This window comes from Festucalex cinctus, chromosome 12 (assembly GCF_051991245.1).
Source record: "Festucalex cinctus isolate MCC-2025b chromosome 12, RoL_Fcin_1.0, whole genome shotgun sequence".
Lineage (NCBI taxonomy): Eukaryota > Metazoa > Chordata > Actinopteri > Syngnathiformes > Syngnathidae > Festucalex > Festucalex cinctus.
In genome coordinates this window covers 17904487-17924767 of record NC_135422.1, presented here as the reverse complement: position 1 = coordinate 17924767, position 20281 = coordinate 17904487, and the positions used below count along the sequence as shown (strand labels likewise).

General features: G+C 37.1%; 2 protein-coding genes across 2 annotated transcripts; both read left to right on the top strand.

The window, feature by feature from the left end:
• Positions 1 to 521: 521 nt before the first annotated feature.
• mavs (mitochondrial antiviral signaling protein) lies at positions 522 to 10125 on the top strand. The gene is made up of 5 exons (XM_077539577.1): positions 522 to 629; positions 3798 to 3920; positions 4575 to 4755; positions 6130 to 6653; positions 7501 to 10125. Exons 2-5 carry the CDS (start codon positions 3798 to 3800, stop codon positions 7969 to 7971), a joined length of 1299 nt encoding a protein of 432 aa, XP_077395703.1. The 5' UTR covers positions 522 to 629; the 3' UTR covers positions 7972 to 10125.
• Positions 10126 to 10897: 772 nt separating this feature from the next.
• On the top strand, positions 10898 to 20242 carry pank2 (pantothenate kinase 2). Its single transcript, XM_077537868.1, has 7 exons — positions 10898 to 11370; positions 13190 to 13542; positions 15216 to 15469; positions 15549 to 15725; positions 17147 to 17270; positions 18634 to 18759; positions 18850 to 20242. The coding sequence occupies exons 1-7, from the start codon at positions 11130 to 11132 to the stop codon at positions 18898 to 18900; spliced, it is 1326 nt and encodes a 441-aa protein (XP_077393994.1). The 5' UTR covers positions 10898 to 11129; the 3' UTR covers positions 18901 to 20242.
• Positions 20243 to 20281: the final 39 nt, after the last annotated feature.

Here is a 20281-nt window from a genome sequence, read left to right as displayed (position 1 = left end):
GGGTATTTTTGTATTTTTTTATTTAATATGTGATGCAATAATGTTTAATTTATACATTTCATTTATTTTTTATTTTATTAAACAAGTAAACACTTCGAGATTTTCAATCATACATACAGTTACTTTCTGTGTAAGTAGAATGGTTGATATTTTGTACATTTAATTTTCTTTAAATGATTTGTAGGCTCTCAATGAGGATATAATTGGGCAGTGGTTGGAAAACAAGCGATAAAGGTTATGTTGTTGTTGTTTTTTAATTAAAACACAACGTATTTATTAGTGAGTGTGTTTTTATTAGTGTGCCTCGTCCTTGTCCGCGCGCGCGGATTATCTTGACGGGATTAGAGACAGATGTAAAAGCAGAAATCGAGATCAAATCTAATCCTGACAGCAGAGCATTGACATTGGATTAGGAGCCCTAAAGACACGCCCCCCTCCCGCGTTCACCCCGCACTGATTGGTCCCCGCGTAGACGGGCGGCTTCTTCGTCCAATGGGAAGGCGCGGAGGGGGTGGAGCCGGGGCAGATGTGCGTGGAAAGGAGCAGCCGACTTGTGCTGGACGGCTTTAGTGCGGGATTTGGTCTTCAGGTGACACTCGGCGAGCAGCAGCAGCCCACGCACGCGAAAGGTGAGCACTGGAACTCGGCCATCGGTCCACTTTTCCCGCCGTTTGCTCCTCGTCGCGTCGAATAAATGACGTTTTATTCCCGCGACCGCGGCAGTTGAAGCACTGTGGCGTCGGGGGATTCATGTTCACCTAAAAACTCTTTAAAATTGAAAAAAAATATATATACTCGTGTTGTCTTTTAGGGGAGTTTTCACACAGTTGAGTATCGGTGTGAGTCATTCATGTGCTACTAAACGAGTTTAAGAAGCGTTCCCAGTTGTGGGCTATAATTAGAAAGTCAACCTGTTTTTTGTGTTGTTTTGTTCTAATAATAATAGTAAAGTTACACAGTGGCGTTAATATGATGATAATAATATCACAAGAAGTGTTATTGGAATATCGCCTAGAGGTCGACCGTTGTCCTTGTTTCAAGGAGCTGTCACCCTTCCTTAAACATGTGTGTGCGCTTCCTTGTTAATCTGCAAGCTGTCATGCCACCACACACACAAAGCTTTTTACACAACGCACCTACCTAATTTTAGTGTGCTGACACCTGACCACCCGAGTCCAGGTGAGCTGAGGCGATCCAGGCCCCAAAGTGACATTCCCCAATGTTTAGTGCAAACAAAAGAAAAGTGGACACAACACAACGAGCTGGAAAGCAAAAAAAAAAAAGTGACGTTTCCATAGGGAGTGAAAGGTGATTAATAACTGACAGATTTACCTTTTTTTATTTTCTCTCTTCACTCGTGTAATTCACAAGTTTGACCTTGTGTTGTGCTAAAGTCCTTATTTATTATTTTGTAATCACTTTCAGTTTCTTTCTCACTTTTACTTTCACTTTCATTTTTCAGAGGGCTCCAGGAGTGAAAAGTGAGGAAACAAATCCGTTCCATTACCATCTTTGAGATCGTTTGTGGTCAATTTGTTCAGTTCTGTTTAGCCATGATGAGTAAACAAGGAAGCAGGAGATGAAAGTGAAAGTGAGAGTCTTTCAATAAAATGGCCGCCGCCGTGTGGTGGGACGAAACTGATGTAACGTTGCGACAGATCCTTGAGAGGATGTTTGTTTGGACGGGCGTCTACACACTATATAAATGGGTTTTACAACAATAAGTACTCTCAAAAAAGTGCTGGATTAAAATTAGGGATGTTTTGCTGCGAATGAGTTCAAACCAGGAAGTGTGTACGGGAACTTGAACTCGGAAATTCCACTTGCGAAGATGGACCGCGACCTCACCGACGGACTACAAGTGACGTCATTCTACAATGGCGGCCATAGCTTTCTTCATTCATAAATATTTGACATAACTCCACGTAACGCAACTTATGTGACAATATGCCGCTATATCCCGGCATGAAATTATACGGTGAACTACTGAACTGTATGGAATGCTTATGAAATAAGATTAAAACAATAAATGTAGCAAAATTGCAAGAAGGTAAGTATGTTGGAGGTAAAAATGAGTTTTGAGGACCAAAATAAAAAACAATTTACCACTATCCGCCATTTTGATTGTTTAGTTTCGCCTCGAACGCTTTCAGGTTGGAACTGGGAAAAACCAACTCCGATACATCCGACTCCCGACCATCCTCAAATGCAGCATAAGATATAAAAAAATTTCAGACCTATACCATTACGAGTGTTCACATTTGGAGTATTCATCGATTAGTGAGTACTGATACCTCCAGTGCTTTTGATTACATTCAATGTTATTTAACACAAAGACAAAAAATGTACAAAGACCTTTCTTTCTGACTCAGATGATTCGATGTGTCAAACTGCGGCATCATAGCGCCAACTACTGATGAGGAGGACTTACTCGATGTCAGATTTTTTTTTTTTCCCCCCCACCCCTAAGGATACTCGACTCATTGAGAAATTTTCAGCAGTAAAAAGTTCACATTTTGTCTATAATTAATGTTTTCTGTTTTCTGGGCTTGGTCAGCAAACTGAGCCATGATTGGTCGTGACATACTTCCCAGCACAGGTGATGTCAACATCAGTCGACAGCAAGTCGAAAAAATACTTTTTAAAGATACTAATTGTACATGAAAAATAATGAAGTTATCAAATCCATTCTGGACAAAATATTCACTTTTCACTGCTGAAAATTGTTCAATGAGTCAAGTATCCCTTTAAGTATCAGTGGCTGGTATTGGCAGCCTCCACGAGTACCCAATATATTAAAATCGGTAATAGTACGCACCCATTCCTTGTTAAAATTAACCCAAATTTGTGAATGTATTTTTATTAATTTGATTATTTTTATTAATGTATTTTAGTAATTATTTAACCAACTCTTTAATGATTTAAAAAAATTTTTTTTTATAAAGTGCAAAATGACATCACATGTGCTCAGGAAACAAGTAACGACCAATCATGGTTCAGTTTGCAAATGTCACATGACCAAACCCAGGTGAGCTGTGATTGGTCGTTATCTGCGCTCTGAGCACCTGCGATGTCATTTCCAGTCGACAATAAGTGACAAAATGTGTTTTTCAAAGTGTTTAACTAATTTGCTCCCACAAACGTATGAATACTTTCTATTTTAAATTTTTTAATTGTGCCAAAGATGTATTTATACGTTTTTATGGTTGTTGTTTTTTATGCTAGAACATACAGAAGGCTTTGATGCAGCCTCTCAACTACAAAGAACGGTTGCAGAAATTGTTAGTTATTACACAAACAGCCAGCAGGTGGCAGCAGAGTATAAGAGATCAACCAGGGCCATTTTGCAACAAGCTCTTTTCCCCACTGTTTTAAACAGATTTGAGAATAATGATGAAACTTAGCTATATTCTCATGCTAATTGTCTAGAATTATACTTTTTTTTTTTTTTTTCCCTGATGGAAGAAGAGACTTTAATCTTTCTTTTGGTAGGTTCCATGTTTTTATAGCAATAGAACACAATATTCTGTGGGCCTTGCAAAACGGGTCAAAATCCAGTAAAACAGGTAAAGCAGATTGCTTCTATGAAAATGGCTGCCAGTAATTGAACATGAAAAACAATGACGCTATCAAATTAATTTTAGACAAAATATGAACTTTTTACTAGCTAAATGAGTCAAGTATCCTTTTAAGTTTAGCCTTGCTAGCAAGCGCGGATGCTGCTGCTGCTTTAAATGTAACATAATTTCCCGTGTTTGGGAGGGAAACAATTATACATTGTTGTGCTTTCTTCGCAGATGTCGTTTGCTCAGGACAAGCTGTACGACGGTTACCTGCGCACCAACATGCCGACCATCGTCAGCACGGTCAAAGTGCGGGAGATCATGGTCCACTTGCCGTGTCTGACCTCTCACGACCGGGTGAGACTCTCGCATTGATTTAATTTATATAGATACATATTTATACATTATATTATGTATTTATCTTTATATTATTATTATTATTATATTATGAATTAATTTTTATTAATTTTTTATTGGTTTGTTTTTATTATTTATTTATAGATTATTTTATTTATTATTTATTTATATTATTATTATTATTTTATGATTACTTTATCGTAGATTGTCATGGATTTATGACCTGACCAATATATCGATAATCGCAGTATCGTCATATCGTGAAGTAATCGTTATCGTGAGCCTTGTATCGCGTATCGTATCGTGAAGTACACAGAGGTTCCCACCCCTAATATAAACAACCTACAATCTCAACACTTAATATTGCATATTAAGCATAGAAGGGCCAAAAGATGCCTTATGAAAGTGAAACGGCACTAAAAAAAACTAGCCACCAGAGGGTGCTAGAACTGCACAAATGGAAACCAACCTGACTTTTGTTGACAGATGTTCTGCTTTTAATATCCTGACATCACGACGACGATATACTGTGGCAGTTTTAATATCGCGATATCGTCGTTATTGTTACATCCCTAATTAGCAGGCTGAAGCAGCATGTGGCTTGCTACCCAAGTTTCTTCCGGTATAAACGATTGTACGATCGCTTGCCGTCAGGAGACCATCGAGGCCAAGCGCGAGATGTGCGGCAACTTCAACGGGATGGTGCTGCTGCTGGACTGCCTGAAGCGGCGCGAGAGCTGGCCCGAGCACTTCATCCGCGCTCTGGAGAAGTGCGAGCACACCACCATCGCCGCAGAGGTCCGCGCCGAGTACGACAAGCTCAGAGGCGCCGGCGGTAAGCGTCGTCGAACTTAGTCCTCGTCTTTGCTTTGACTTTGTGAGCTATTGAGAGGAGCTGATAGCACAAAATGTCCTTTTTTTTTTTTTTCCCCCGTCTGTGTCGATTTAAGGTCATACGCGAGCTTTCGGGAGTGATTTTTCAAGTATTTATTTCGGTATTGCTGTACGTCCGTACATGCATGTGAGAATTTCAGCTCATTACACAACACTTAGTGACATTTTTTAAAATTATCTTGCATACCATACATTTAAAACTAAAACTAATACAAAGTTAAATACGAAGCATTTTGAAAAGAAGCAATGTCACTTATTTATGTACATTTTATGTATTTATTTTACACATTATGGTAGGGCAGTGCAATTAATCGAAATTCAATTTCAGTTATTACACTCCACAATTACAAAATTGGCATATTTGTAAACAAAACTCAAAGATTATTGTGTTATATATATATATATTTTTTTATTTTATTTTAAAATGACTAATTTAATAAATCTTGTTTGGTTCAAAAGTTTAAATATATAAATTTAAACAACTCCATGTTTTAATTATGTTCACTATAAATAAATAAATAAATAAATGAATGAATAAATAAATAAATAAATACATATTTATATAAATATTATAAACTATAATTACGCAAGTTTCTTTTGTACCAAACAAGATTTTTTAAAATTTAAATTAGTTATTTTAAAAAGTTTAAATTATATATATATATATATATATGTATGTGTATATATGTATAAACTAGAATTACGCAAGCTTTTTTTTTTTTTTAATTAGTTATTTTAAAAAGTTTAAATATTACATTTAAACAACTCCATGTTGTGATTATGTTCATTATAAATAAATAAATAAGTATTTATATAAATATAATAAACTATAATTATGCGACTTTCTTTTTGGGCCAAACAAATTTTTTTATTCATTTAGTTATTTTGAAAAGTTTAAATATATACATTGAAACAACTCCATGTTGTAATTATATTCACCATAAATAAATAAAATAAATAAATCAATATTTATATAAATATAACTATAATTATGCACGTTTCTTTAGGGCCAAACAAGATTACGGTATTTATTTTTTATTTATGAAATGAGTTATTTTAAAAAGTTTAAATATATGCATTTAAACAACTCAAAATTAGTATTAATAATCTTTTATTTTTGTTTCCGACGATGCCAATTTTATAATTGTGGAGTGTAATAACTGAAATTGTAGTTGAATTTCGGTTAATTGCATTAATATCATGCTCAAGTGAGTCTGTTTTTTGTGGATGAATTCATCTTGATTCATCATCATTTTGTGTAGATGAATGAATGAATTAAATAATTAATGAATTATTTCATCATGGTTTTGTGTAGACTCCACCCCCAGCTCACCTCCGACCACCGTGGTGAAGGCTCACGTCCACCCGGCTCCGTCCGCCGCTCACCTCCCGGGACCCGAGTCCAGCGGCCCCAGCCAGGCTGCCGCTTCTCCCCCCTCCCCTCCTCAAGTCCACGCGGAGCCGGAGGCGGTCCCGACTCCTGCTGCCCCCGAACCTCCGCTTGCCACCTCCGCCCCGGAGACACCGCCCTCGCCCTCGCCTCCTCCGCAAGCGGCAGACCGGGATCACCCGGAACCCGAGGAAAACTCCGAATGTGCCGTCGAGGACGCCCAAGCGATGACACCTGAAGAGGTTTCGTTCAACTGCGAGTCCGCTCAGGCTACCGCCGCGTCCGACGTCATCGAAAGCCTGCCAGAAAGTCCCGTCGACTTGGATGTGGCCCCCTCGACCCCCGAGAGGGCCCCCGTGCAGGAAACCGCCCCGCCGGTGGAGGAGGTCACGCCTGTTACCGCAGTTACACCGCCGGCTGAAGATATGTCAGAAGCTCCGCCTCCACAGGTGAGAAGCAAAAAGCAGCATATGACTTTGGATGTAGTAACTAGGGGCTGACCGATTGATTACATTAAATTAAATCAGCTGATTATAGCCCTTCTATCATCGGTGGGAAAATTGACTGATTGTTTTTCTCTTTATGTCCCTAACGTACACACATCTTACTACATAGAAAACTATATCATCAATTTTAGGACCTAGACTCTCTTCCAAAATCCCGGTTTGCTAATTGTGCTAACGTCAGAGAGCGACCTCCAGTTGGATTCATAACTTAACTCATTTGCTCCCAAAAACGTATAAACACGTTCTATTTTAAATATTGCCATGGTCCGAAAAACGTATTTATACGTTTGTTAGTTTGTTTTTCTTTGATGTTTTTTATTTATTTATTTATTTTTTATGCTAGAGCATACAGAAAGAAGGCTTTGATGCAGTGTCTGAACTAAAGAGAACACATAAGGCAGTGGTAGTTATGACACAAACGGCCAGAAGTTGGCAGCAGAGTATAAGAGATCAATTAGGGCCATGCTCCCCAGTGTTTTAAACAGATTTGTGAATAATGATGAAACTTAGCGATATTCTAATACTAATTGCTGCAAAACGAAAGAAGAGACTAGAATCTTTCCTTTGGTAAGTTCCATGTTTTTATAGCAATAGAACACAATATTCTGTGGGCCTTGCAAAATCAGTCAAAATCCAGTAAAACAGCCGGGAGCGAAAATAGCTGCAAGTGAGCAGATACAATGAAAACAGCAGAGGCCCCAGAATTGAACCCTGCGGAACACCATACGTTCCGTTAGACAGGTGAATTCATATGGCACATCAAAAACGTTGCTTCGTTTCCCACTTCCAGACCGTCATCGAGAACTGTACAGAGACAGGAAGCGCGCCCGCGAGCCCCGTCGAACCCGCCGCGCCCGACCCGCCCTCAGTGTGCCTGAGCACGCCCCGCAAGCTTACCAGCGTCCTGCCGCAAGACGATCCGAACTCCGACGCCGCCGGATCCGGATCGTCGCTGGAGCCGCCATACTCTGGCGACACAGACCGTCTGGAAATAAGCAAGGACGATGACGACGACGAGGACGAAACGCGGGTCAACGTGGTGCACGTCTCCCAGCAGCCATCGGCGCTGAACCTGGACGGCCAGCGTGTGGTCAACGGCGCCGCCGCCGCCGTCCAGGAGCCCGCCTCGCCGACTGTGTGCCCCGACGAACCTGAGAAGCCGGCCCCCCGCGGCATGCTGGGCGCCAACGCCAAGTTGATGGCGACGGCGGTGGGAGTGGGCGCCTGTGCACTGTTGTTGGCGTGGAAGTTGAAGCATTGAGGGAGGAGAGCTTTAGCGTTAGCTAGTTTTTCTTTTTTTCCCTCAACCACTTTGGAGTCAGTAAATGCATTTCTGGCCAATTCAAGTCTCTGTAAAGTAAAGATTAATGTCTTCTAAATTTGACACAGCACAGAGAAGTGTTGTTAACAGCTTGGACTTGGTCTTTATGACGCGTGCACCCAGGGCCAACAATGGGGCGCTCCAAAGCAGCCACATCAGTGGACTAGCCAAAAGGATTATGCATTTTTGGGAGTAGGCTTAGCTAACTAACTAAATAGCTAGCTAGCTAGCTAGCTAGCTAACTGCACGTTGTGACTCTTAAGTCTGTCACATGGCCCTGTTTTGAATTTAACTGAACTGAAATGGTGAAAAATAACATAACACCAAAATGCAGTTCAGCACACTCGCTAGATTGCCAGGATTTTTTTGGAGGGGGGGGCGCGGGGCAACAAGATGCCCAAGTACAGCACTTGAGCTTTCTGGCACAAGTTGGCCATCCCTGATTATCTAACCAAAACATTATTCTTAAAAAATACAGTATTCTGGTTAATATTGCGTTGGTTAAGCAGCAAAATCCAGCCATTTTTAATCCATTTCAGGTCGCGGCAATTTTTTTTTTTTTCGGCAAGCGATCGTACAACCAATCACAGCTCAGCTTCAGAAAACAGGTGAGCTGTGATTGGTCATTTGCTTGAGCACTGCGCAGCTGTGATGTCATCTTCAGTCGACAGCAAGTGGCAAAATGGCCGCCTAGGGAGATGGATACAAACATCTGGATTTTGACGCATAACTCATATTCCACAAATGTAATATTCATCAGAATGTCATGTTTTAGACGAGTGAGGTAACATAACATTGTCAAGAAATGTTTAAGGTTGTCTTCCCCTTTAAGTAAGGAGTGCGGTCATTCCAGACAACCCGGCCGCCGGTCTGTTTGCTAACCCGCTAGCTTGCTAGCACGTTAGCCTGCACTTCGCATCCACATCACTGCCTCGGTTTTGTGTTGCGTGGGTTCATAATTCATATAAATAAACGAGACACTCCAGGGAAAGTGAACTGTTGATCTGAACACATGTTCATTTGTGGAGCGCTTTCAGTGTACATGCGACCACTGAAAGCAGGGCTCTATTTTCACCATTTTGGATCCTCATTTTTTTTTTTTTTTTTATACAGTACTTGCCGCGTTTTGTATTCAAATTTGGCAGTCTTGTTAATGACACCATTCTCTCTGGTATGTCAGGACAGATAAGATTTTATTTTTGCTTTGCAGGGACTTTAAATTAAACTGCATAATTTCCTGTAGCACACCCGATGATCTGTCATTGCACAATGATATATCGCAGCACTGGTTGTCAATCACTGCTTTAAGGAGACCATCTTACAGGTGCCTTATTGTTATGAAAGGATGTGATGGTTTTAACGCTAAATGCTAAGTATGTAGAATCAGCACTTTGTAGATATTTTTATTTATTTATTGAAAATGCATTATTGTGCTAAGCTGGATACTCACAATAGACTATTTTAATGCCATGTTTTAATCGAATTATTAGAATTTTTTTTTTAAATGTTTGTCATTCAGGCACTGGTTCTAAAATGGGGAGATACATGAGATTTAAGTCAAAGTTTTTTTGTTTTTTTGTAATAAATATACTGTACCTTTGTATTTCAAAGTAGTTCAAGAGACCACAAAAGATGAAAAAGAATATAAAAGTGCTAAAATGTGCACTTAAATTATGTACAGTTTATTTTAATAAGGTAAAAATCCATAGATATTTTAGTCATTTTAAAGTCCAAGAGAAATGGTCTATTTCAGGTTAATGGTGTTATTATTATTAATTTTTGTTTAAAAAAAAAAAAAAGGCTAACCACATATACTCGTAAAACAATCAGTCCAGTTTTGCGAGTCAAGTGATGGTCATGGTTTGGGTCGCAGGGTCAAAACAGCCGCCGTCAAATTGATCTTTTCATGTTACGGGCTGCCATACAAGTGTAAAAATGTGAAAAACAGGGAGAGCAATGGTGCTGCTGACCGGTGAAAATGTGTCATAAATAAAGAGTCCTATTAAGGAAAAAAAAACAAACATTTTGTAAATAGTGATGCATGTGACTATAGAGCCTATAATGTGATAATAAAATTGTACCAAACAATGGTGATTGTCATGTTTTGATTATTTGTAATTTTATTGAATATTTCGAGTTTATATATATATATATATATATATATATATATATATATATATATATATATATATATTAGTGCTGTCAAACGATTAAAATTTTTAATCTGATTAATCACACTTTAATTTTGATTAATCACGATTAATCAGCTAAATTACTTGCGTATGCGCGTAATATAAAATAAATACAAAATACTGTAATATTTTGACATTAATGCATTTTATTATCTGAATGTCATTTGCAAACATTGATTAAATGCTTGTATGCAGTTATGCGTGTATTGCTCAAAACATAACAGCATCATATTAATTGGGTGCAATTCAGCAATTATTAATTAATTAAACGCAAATTACTTTTGTTTTATCTAAAATCCCGTCGGGGTGTTTTTCAAAGCGAAATTTACCACCGAGTACACCAACTGGAGTCACCCTGCTCATTTTGGAGCAACAGGCGTAGGAAATGCCGTGCATTGACCTCATCACTGACCTGCGTAGCCTTCAATGTAACCACCAGGGGTTACGTTCAAGGCTCAAGTAATTATATTTATGCGGTTCCAGCAGAATTTTCAGAGATTTTGTATGACAAGAAAGAAGCGTAGCTCATTCTATTGCCTTCATTTTTTATTAAGTGTTACCGGTAATTACTAAAGATTGTGCTCACATAATGTTTTGACAAACGGATTTTTACACTTACTTCTTTAGGCATGTTTCTCGTTGTGATTGGCTCCTCACCCGTCAATCAAATGATGGCCACGCCCACCTCACAAAGAACACACAGAACAAGCAAAGCGGCAAGGTAATTTAGCTAGTTAGCTCGGGAATTAGCTTCTTCGTCCTCGGCCTTTTGTTTTTTGTTTTTTTTATTCCCAGCTAGCCAGCATCAACTCCCCGCCCCCGTTACCATTAACAACCGCATCTATGTCGTAAATTAGCCCACTCGCTCTTTGTTTGTTTTTGGGGTTTTTTTGTTTGTTTTTTTAAATGGCGTCCAACGGGCATCACCAGCGCGATGATGACAGCGCGGACGACGAGGACGAAACGCCCACGAAGAAGCAGACGCGCTCCAACAAAGACGTGCCGGGCTCGGGCTGTCTTCTCCGGAGTGAGGCCGACAAGGAGGCAGCGGCGGCGGACCCGCCGGCCGGACATACTCCGTCGCCCCGCCGCGCCTCCGACGCGATGCCGAGGCTTCGCAGCGACTCCGTGAAGAAGAGCAGGCCGCGTAAGTCTTTTAGTGCCTTGAAAAAAAAATAATAAAGAAAAAGTTGACTTATTTTGAATTTACTGGGAAGAAGACTTTTTTAATCTTAGTATGGACGACTGGTCAGTAACATTTTTTTTATTTTTAATGAGTCAGACACATGAATGAATGAAGGGAAAATGTCGGCCTAAATTCGCGGGCTTTGATGTACACAGAAATGGTCGACAGTGGCGTTACAAGGTAATATTTGCGTTATGAAGTGTTGGACTCAATTATGTTTTGCAACAAGATGGCGTTGGCGGTACACACTGTTCCTCTGATGATGATGATGATGATGATGATGATCACTGTGGGGTGTGCGGATGAAGCTGCATGCCGTCATGTGTTCATCATCATCATCATCAACATCATCATCATCATCATCATCATCATTTACCTCCCTAACACAACTGTACACTTGATTAGGTACAACCAATAGAAAAACTTAATTGTTTATGTTTAGTTTGTCAGTTATCGGTCGACTGTATACTTATGTTGTCGCAAACGATGCTGATGACAATTGTTGCTGCTTTTTTGTTCACATCTGAAAATATAGTCAAGCAGACGTATTCTCAACTGCTTTCATGTTGACTTTTGACTATTACTGCTTTTAGTGCAGTCATATCCACAGTGTACTTGTATGATTGTATAGTAATGCTGCTGACTAATTTTGCTACTTTTTGTTCACATTTATATCTGCATATACACTACAGTAAAGTATAGTTTTGCCTTTTCATTCAGTCTCATTTGTTGACATAATAGATTATTGACACAATAATGCTGCGACCTATTGTTTGTTGCTGCTTTTGGTCACACTCAAATCTGCTTAAGATGGCATATGCACAGTATAATATTCTGTTTATATATATTCATTGGCAACTTCTTGTATATTAGGGCTGCACGATATTAGAAAATCATGCGATATGCGATAAGGTTGCTGAATATAGCGATATCGATATTATTGCAATATTTAACGTGTATCTAAAGAAATTCCATTTTTATTATCTAATGAAAGAATTACATTTTTTTTTAATGCAGCAAAATAAGCAAACTCAATATAATATTAGTTAATTAATAGTAATTACCTTTCGATAATCAACTATTGGATGGTGGTGCACATTTTAGTTAGCGACTGACTGGTTAAAATTCAGATAAAAGCATCAAATTCCATATGAAACTTATTGCATGTCTTTGCTATATGCATATTGCATGAGCCAATATCACAATAAAGATATTTTTTTTAATATATTGTGCAGCCTTATAGTACATAGAATGTCATGTAAAATAGAGATGAACAATTTTAGAAAATAATGTAATTGCATTTTCCCCACTAATATTACGATTGTATTTATGAATATGCGATTATTTTTTTCAGGTTTTCTAACATCTACCCATGTATTTTTCAGCAAGCCATCTGCATAACGTCAGCTTTATTATACACTGGTGTTTTGGTCTTAACTCATTCAATTCCAAAAGCGTGTAAACACGTTTTTTAATACTTTGTCCATCACTCCCCAAAACGTATTTACCCTTTTTTATTTAATGCAAGAGCATACAGAAGACTTTGATGCAGCTTCTGATGTGAAGAGGTGGCTTAAAGCAATGGTTGTTATTACAAAAAAACGGCCATCAGGTGACAACAGAGTATAAGAAATCAGCCAGGGCTATGTTGCAACAAGCTTTTTGACAGTGCTTTTACCAGGAATTTCAATTGATGAAATTTAGCTGTATTCTAATGCTAATTGATACAAAATGGAAACAGATACAAAATACTTTTGTGAATGTTGCCATTGAAACGCAGCCTTCCCGTGGTTCGGCATGGACATCGGCGGCACGCTGGTCAAGCTGGTGTACTTCGAGCCGCGTGACATCACGGCGGAGGAGGAGCAGGAGGAGGTGGAGAACCTGAAGAGCATCCGGCGCTACCTGACGTCCAACACGGCGTACGGCACCACGGGCATCCGCGACGTGCACCTGGAGTTGCGGGAGCTGACGCTGTGCGGCCGCACGGGCAACCTGCACTTCATCCGCTTCCCCACGCACGACTTGCCCGCCTTCCTGCAGATGGGCCGCAACAAGCACTTCTCCAGCCTGCACACCAGCCTCTGCGCCACCGGTGGCGGCGCCTACAAGTTTGAGGCCGACTTCCGCACGGTGCGTTTCCAAACCAAACTTGCGGCAACGTCGACCAAAAGAGAACGCTTTTAGGGATAGATTGTCATCTTAATTGTTTGAAATTCTTACTTGAATTACACAGAATTTGACAATTACTTAATTTAGTAATTCATTGAAATTATATTACCATGGATGGAATATTTTATTTATTACATTTATTCATGATTAAATATTTATTTTGAATATAAAACATTAAATAAAAATAAATATATTCAAATTCATTTGACCGTTTATGTATAATTTCTTAGATTTTTTTACATTTATTTTTTGAATATTTTTTTTTTATTATATGAAACAATTCTTAACAATACTAATTAAATGCAAAAATATGACATTGTGATAATAAGATACTAAAATATTTAAATATAAGATGTGAATTTTAACTGAATTATTATAACATCGCAGTATATACAGTATATTCATTTTTTTTAGTATGACTGTACAATTAATTGAAGTATTTTTATATTAGTTTGGCCATTATTCTTATTTTTCATATTGTCATGAATAACTACTTTGCAAAGGATGTTATGTTGAATTCATTTAGCTGTTAAACTTATTTTTTTTTCAATTATGGTAAACTTTTTTTTTTTTTTTTTTAAATATTTCTAACTGAATAATTTTGTGAACAGGAAATGCACAAATGTATAAAACTTGAAATTCTTACGTGAATTACACAGAATTGGACAATTATTCTAATTTAGTAGTTAAATGGAATTATATTACCATTTAATATTTTATTGATTACATTTATTCATGATTAAATATTTATTTTGAATATAAAACATTAAATAAAAAATAAATATATAATTCAAATTCATTTCACCATTTACTTTCTTAGATTTTTTTTTACATTTATTTTCCGAATAATTTGTTTTTTATTTTTTAATATATGAAACAATTCTTAACAACAGCATACTAGTTAAATGCAAAAATATGACATTGCAATAAGAAGATACGAAAATATGTAAATATAAGATATGAATTTTAATTAAATTATTATAACATTGCAGTATAGATATTCTATTCTTTAATATGACTATATTTTTATATACATTTTTCCATTCTTATTTTTCAAATTGTCATGAATAGCTACTTTGAAAATGATGTTATGTTAAATTAATATAGCTGTTAAACTTGTTTTTTTTTTCAAACATGTTAAACTTACTTAAAAAAAATGTAGCTAAATAATTTTGTGAACAGGAAATGCACAAATGCATAACCCTTAAATATAAAATACAGAAAAAATTAAAGCTTCTTAACTAATGAATTTACCTATTAATTGCATAACGTGTTCAAATATTTAAAAATCATTTTAACTAATTTTTGTTTTCAGAAAATATTTTATTAAAATTAGCAATATTTTATTTAGATGATTAAAAAACATTTATTAGGTAATAATTGATAACATCAAATCAGGACAATAATTGTGTATATTTAATACAACTTGAATGGACTTAAATTAAATACAATACAACCCTAATATAAAATCCATGAAATATTTACTCAAGATGAACCAAGATAAAAGAGTGGCCAAAAAACAGACACAAAGATGAAAGGGTGGATTAAAAAAGACACAATTTCATAACATCACCGCAAGATAATAAAGTTGCACGTGTTTGCTGATGTCACCTGATCTCTTTCCACCAATCCAGATGGCCGACCTGCAGCTGCACAAGCTGGACGAGCTGGACTGCCTGATCCGTGGCGTGCTGTACATCGACGCCGTGGTGTCCAGTGGCCCGTCCGAGTGCTACTACTTCGAGAACCCGGCCGAGCCGGAGCGCTGCGTGCAGCGTCCGTACGCGCTGGAGAACCCGTACCCGCTGCTGCTGGTCAACATCGGCTCCGGCGTCAGCATCATGGCCGTCTACTCGGAGAACAACTACAAGCGGGTCACCGGGACCAGGTGCTTTGTCTGGATGCTGTTTTTTTTTTTTTTTTTTTTTTTTTTTTACAAAGCGATAATGACTGTGTTAAATGTTCAGCCTAGGCGGCGGGACGTTCCTGGGCCTGTGCTGCCTGCTGACGGGCTGCTCCACCTTCGAGGAAGCTCTGCAAATGGCGTCGCAGGGCGAGAGCACCCGCGTGGACAAACTGGTCAGGGACATCTACGGAGGCGACTACGAGCGCTTCGGACTGCCGGGCTGGGCTGTGGCTTCCAGGTACGACTGTGCTCCGCCCGCCCGCTCAGTTTAAAAATAACAACATAAATGATTATAATAATAAAATCTAATCAATAATACAAAAAAATAAAATTACGATACGACGAGAAACGATTAGAAAAACATGTAGAAACACATTAAGGATGCAGTCAAAGCAAAAAAAAAAAAAAAATGTTGAATTTATAGTTTTTTCCTCCAAAATATACTTACATCTCAAAATAATTTCCTCTTATCTGTATGTACGACATCTGGAAAAAAAACAAACCCACATCTTTCTTGTGATACTACACAGTTTTGTGACTGTTTAAAAAAAAGAAAAAAAGAAAAAGGTCTAACTTGCCAAATCAAAAAATTTAAATGAAAAACATGCAATGCAAAAAACCAAAAAAACAGCTGTATCTTTGCAAGATTCCAACTTTTTATTCAAAGAAGTGAAACCATTTATTCTCATGACTTTTGACTTTTTTTAAACAAAAAAAAATACAACTGAATTATAATAATATTGCAACTATATTATAATATTTCTCAGAAAGGTTGTCTCTATCTTAAAAGAATGTGACTTAATTCTTTTAAATCAAATAAATATTTATTTATTTTTTTCTCATATGACTTTATCTTGAAATATATATATTTTTTTTAATTAGCACGTAAAAAAAGTGAACATTTTTACTTTTAAAACATTATTGTACGACTGACTGTAATGTGCCTTTTTTTTTTTTTTTTTTTCCGAAAATAAGCTGCCAGTTTTGCAGTTTTTTTTTTTTTTGTCAAAATCTGATGACTCCAAAAAATTGTAAGATTCTGAATTGTAGAAATGTCACTTATACCCTTGCAACTTTCATTATTATTTTTTTTATTATAACATTATTTCTGTAATATTGATAAGACACCTTGAAATCATTATCATTATTTGTTATTATCTAAAGAGATACTTGACTCATCGAGCCATTTTCAGTAGTAAAAAGTTAACATTATGTCTATAATTAATGTGGTAACCTAATTATTTTCCATGTACAATTAATACCTTTAAAAAGTAATTTTTCTACTTGCTGTTGACTGATGATGACATCACCTGTGCTGAAGCATTGGTAACGATCAATCATGGCTTAGTTTGCTGACCAAACCCAGAAAACAGGTGAGCCATGATTGGCCGTTACCTACTTCTCAGCACAGGTGATGTCAACATCAGTCGACAGCAAGCAGAAAAATTACTTTTTAAAGGTATTAATTCTACATGAAAAATAATGATGTTATCAATTTCATTCTGGACAAAATATAAACTTTTCACTGCTGAAAATTGTTCAATGAGTCAAGTATTACTTTAAAGCCATTTAATTTTCAAAAAAATACTGCTTTCCTCTTGTATTATTTTGACTGTTTATGGTATGACAAAAGCAAATAATTGCTTTTCCCCGTTTTAGTTTTGGTAACATGATGTCCAAAGAGAAGCGCGAGTCGGTGTCCAAGGAGGACCTGGCCAGGGCCACGCTGGTCACCATCACCAACAACATCGGCTCCATCACGCGCATGTGCGCGCTCAACGAGGTGAGTTTCCTATTAACGCTGAACACGTGACTGGCCTAAATCCGTGCTGTCTGTCCTGGGGAAACTTGGCGACGTGGGCGCCCTGTCCTGTCCTGCGTGCGTTCAGCCTCTTTACGGTGCTGCCTTGTGAGCGTCTAGATCAAGCAGCATTGTACAGGGCTATGAAGGCGCCGCCAGGTTTGTCATCTTCAACCAAATCACTTTGTCTGTTCGTCTTCAGCTTGCCATTAAATTAAATAAATAAATACATAAATAAATAAAAGGGGTATTTCAGCTAGTTGCGACAAGATCATCAAAAATGTTGCCAAAAAGTCTTAAATTTGGCTTTTCCATTTTTTCCATTTTTTTTTTTGCATAAAAAGTAAATTGTATTGATTGTCTGTGTAATATTGTAAATTTTCCTAGAAAAAATAAATAAATGATTTTTTTATTATTATTATTATTATTTTTTTAATAAAAGGGTGAGGCTTAAGAAAAAAAATACACATTTATTTTTTAAATGCATCATCTTATTTTTGGGGGTAAAATACTACTTTGTTTTCAAAAAAGTGACATTATTCTTATAATCCTGCAAATCTCTTGAAAAAAAAAAATCTGACAATTTGTATTGTATTGAAACTATTGCTGTAATATTGCAGCTTTATTTCACAATATTGTGAGTTTAAAAACTTCGCTGCAATGCAACATTATTCTAATGCCCACTCTTTTATCGGAACTATTGGACTAGAAGAAACTTTTATTCTTTATTCTTATTGTTTTTATTCTTTGACTCATGTCCAAAAATGTGCCGTCACTCATAATATGAAAATGTTTTTATTGTAAGAACAGAATGAAATTTGTCACATTATATTTGCCATAAGAAGATGTGCATAAGACTTAATTTTAATGACAATGGGGCTATTTTTTATTTTTTTATTTTATTTTTTATTTTTTGCAATATATTGGACCCCAGCCATTTTTTTTTCTGGGGAGGGGGTCCACTGTAAAATGTAATTATAATTTAGTTGACTTTTTTTCTTTAAAATACATACATTCAAAATAATACAGTATAATATTTGTTTTCTTTAATTTCCTTTTGTATTTTTTTCAAATAAATTAATTTAAAAAAACATGGTAATTGGACTGCTTCTTATATAGCGCTTTAACCACACATAAACAAACTCTCCTTTTTATTTTTATTTCATCATGTCAAGATGTGCCATTTTCTTTCCAAAATGGTCATTTTTTTTAACCAGTTTTTCTTCCCCAATGACATCCATTGATCCATCAATGTAAAAACTGATCCAACGGCGAGACTTAAAAAAAACAAAAAAACAAAAACCCATTGTGCTTTCCTGACCTGGTCCAACCCAACCCACCCAAGAACATCGAGCGTGTGGTATTTGTGGGCAACTTCCTGCGCGTCAACACGCTGTCCATGAAGCTGCTGGCCTACGCCATGGACTACTGGTCCAAAGGTCAACTCAAGGCGCTCTTCCTGCGCCACGAGGTGAGCAAACACGCAAAAGAGAAAATACAAATCTTGAGCTTTTGACTTTATCTTGTTACAATGCACTTTTTAAAAAATATTTTTCTTTAGGGTTACTTTGGAGCCGTCGGAGCTCTGCTGGAGCTGCTGCATCCGTCCTGAGAGACATCAAGACAACGTCAAGCTGCTGCAAAGCAAAACAAAAACAAATGTTGCACTTTAAAATCTTTCACGGTCTAGGATCATGACGCTTTCAGGACGACAATCACCACGTTTGCCTGAAATCACTTCTGAAAGTAGCATCGATATCGTAGTTCACGTTGATTCCGCTGAGGGAGCATTCGAAAGGTGGCTGTTCATATGCAAATTAATCTACCGTCCTTCCTCCAATCAGCTCCTGGACCCAATTAGGCATCAGAGCTGTTGCCAACTGTTCCGGTTTTTGTGTGTGTTAGTTCGGGTTTATGTTTCACCGAAAAATAAACTCCCCCCCTCATATAGACTCCTCCGAAAGGGGCCATAAACATCCTTATCTCACTAAGAGGTAGCTAGAGTTCACGATTAATAATAATAAAAAAATAGTTGCGACCAATAAATGCCTCACCCCAAATAGACGCCTTCCAAATGGTTAGTAAGCGCACCTGTCTTAGGTTGTAGTCGCTATTGTTGACACACGGTTAACTGCTGAGTCCATTTTCTGGCTGTTACATACATTAATTGAGTCTTTTAATTTGTTTACGTTTGCAAACAAGCACCTCTAAAACAACACGTAGTAAAGCATCACCCACAGAAACCCATTTGCGGTCTGTCGCTAACCAAAACAACAGCATCGACCTAAACGTGCTCAGATTCAGATAAATGTGCGAAGTTTTGTTGTCTTCAACTCTTCAAGACGATATCTGTTTAATGTTACGGTACGTTCCATGTCTGATAATTTTGTCCATAATTGTCATCATGGCTTGTTTGTTTTGCTTTTTTTTTTGACGAGGACGAGAACACACATTTGTGTCTCAATATGTCAGTTTTGTGGACGTGTCTTGTTAAAAAAAAAAAAAAAAAAAAAAAAAAAAGAAGTGCCTGCCATTTGACAATCGCTTTTATATACTGTGACTTTTTTTTGGGGGGGGGCTTGATTTGAAAGAGGAGCTTTTTTTCTGTTCTCAGGTTTCTCTGGCGTCATCATTCCCTAATAAACATCTTTTATTACTGGCACAGACTTTTTTTTATTCTTTTAGATGAGAACATGTTCACTGATTGAAATGATTTTTTTTTTTGTAATTTCTCTGGAAGTCATAATCCTATGAGAATAAAGCTGTTTTTTATTTTTTTGTAGAAGAAAATCACCTTAGAATATGAAGGTGCAATTTTTAATAAAACTTTTACTTTCTCACTAAATTTTGAATGTATTCTCTGAATGACTTGTAAGATTACAAACGATAGAAAATATTGCGGTACACAAAATCTGACAATTTGGAGAAAAAAAAAATGTAAATATATAAATCCATTCTTGTAAAAATGTGAGTTTTATTTGAAAATTTGCAAC

Bases quoted from the DNA above. Each gene is read 5' to 3' on its own strand.
- mavs (XM_077539577.1), top strand. From the start codon at position 3,798: ATGTCGTTTGCTCAGGACAAGCTGTACGACGGTTACCTGCGCACCAAC. The intron at 4,756-6,129 runs GTAAGCGTCGTC...GGTTTTGTGTAG, and splicing joins CAAGCTCAGAGGCGCCGGCG to ACTCCACCCCCAGCTCACCT. The intron at 6,654-7,500 runs GTGAGAAGCAAA...TCCCACTTCCAG, and splicing joins CAGAAGCTCCGCCTCCACAG to ACCGTCATCGAGAACTGTAC.
- pank2 (XM_077537868.1), top strand. From the start codon at position 11,130: ATGGCGTCCAACGGGCATCACCAGCGCGATGATGACAGCGCGGACGAC. The intron at 15,726-17,146 runs GTACGACTGTGC...TCCCCGTTTTAG, and splicing joins GGCTGGGCTGTGGCTTCCAG to TTTTGGTAACATGATGTCCA. The intron at 18,760-18,849 runs GTGAGCAAACAC...ATTTTTCTTTAG, and splicing joins CGCTCTTCCTGCGCCACGAG to GGTTACTTTGGAGCCGTCGG.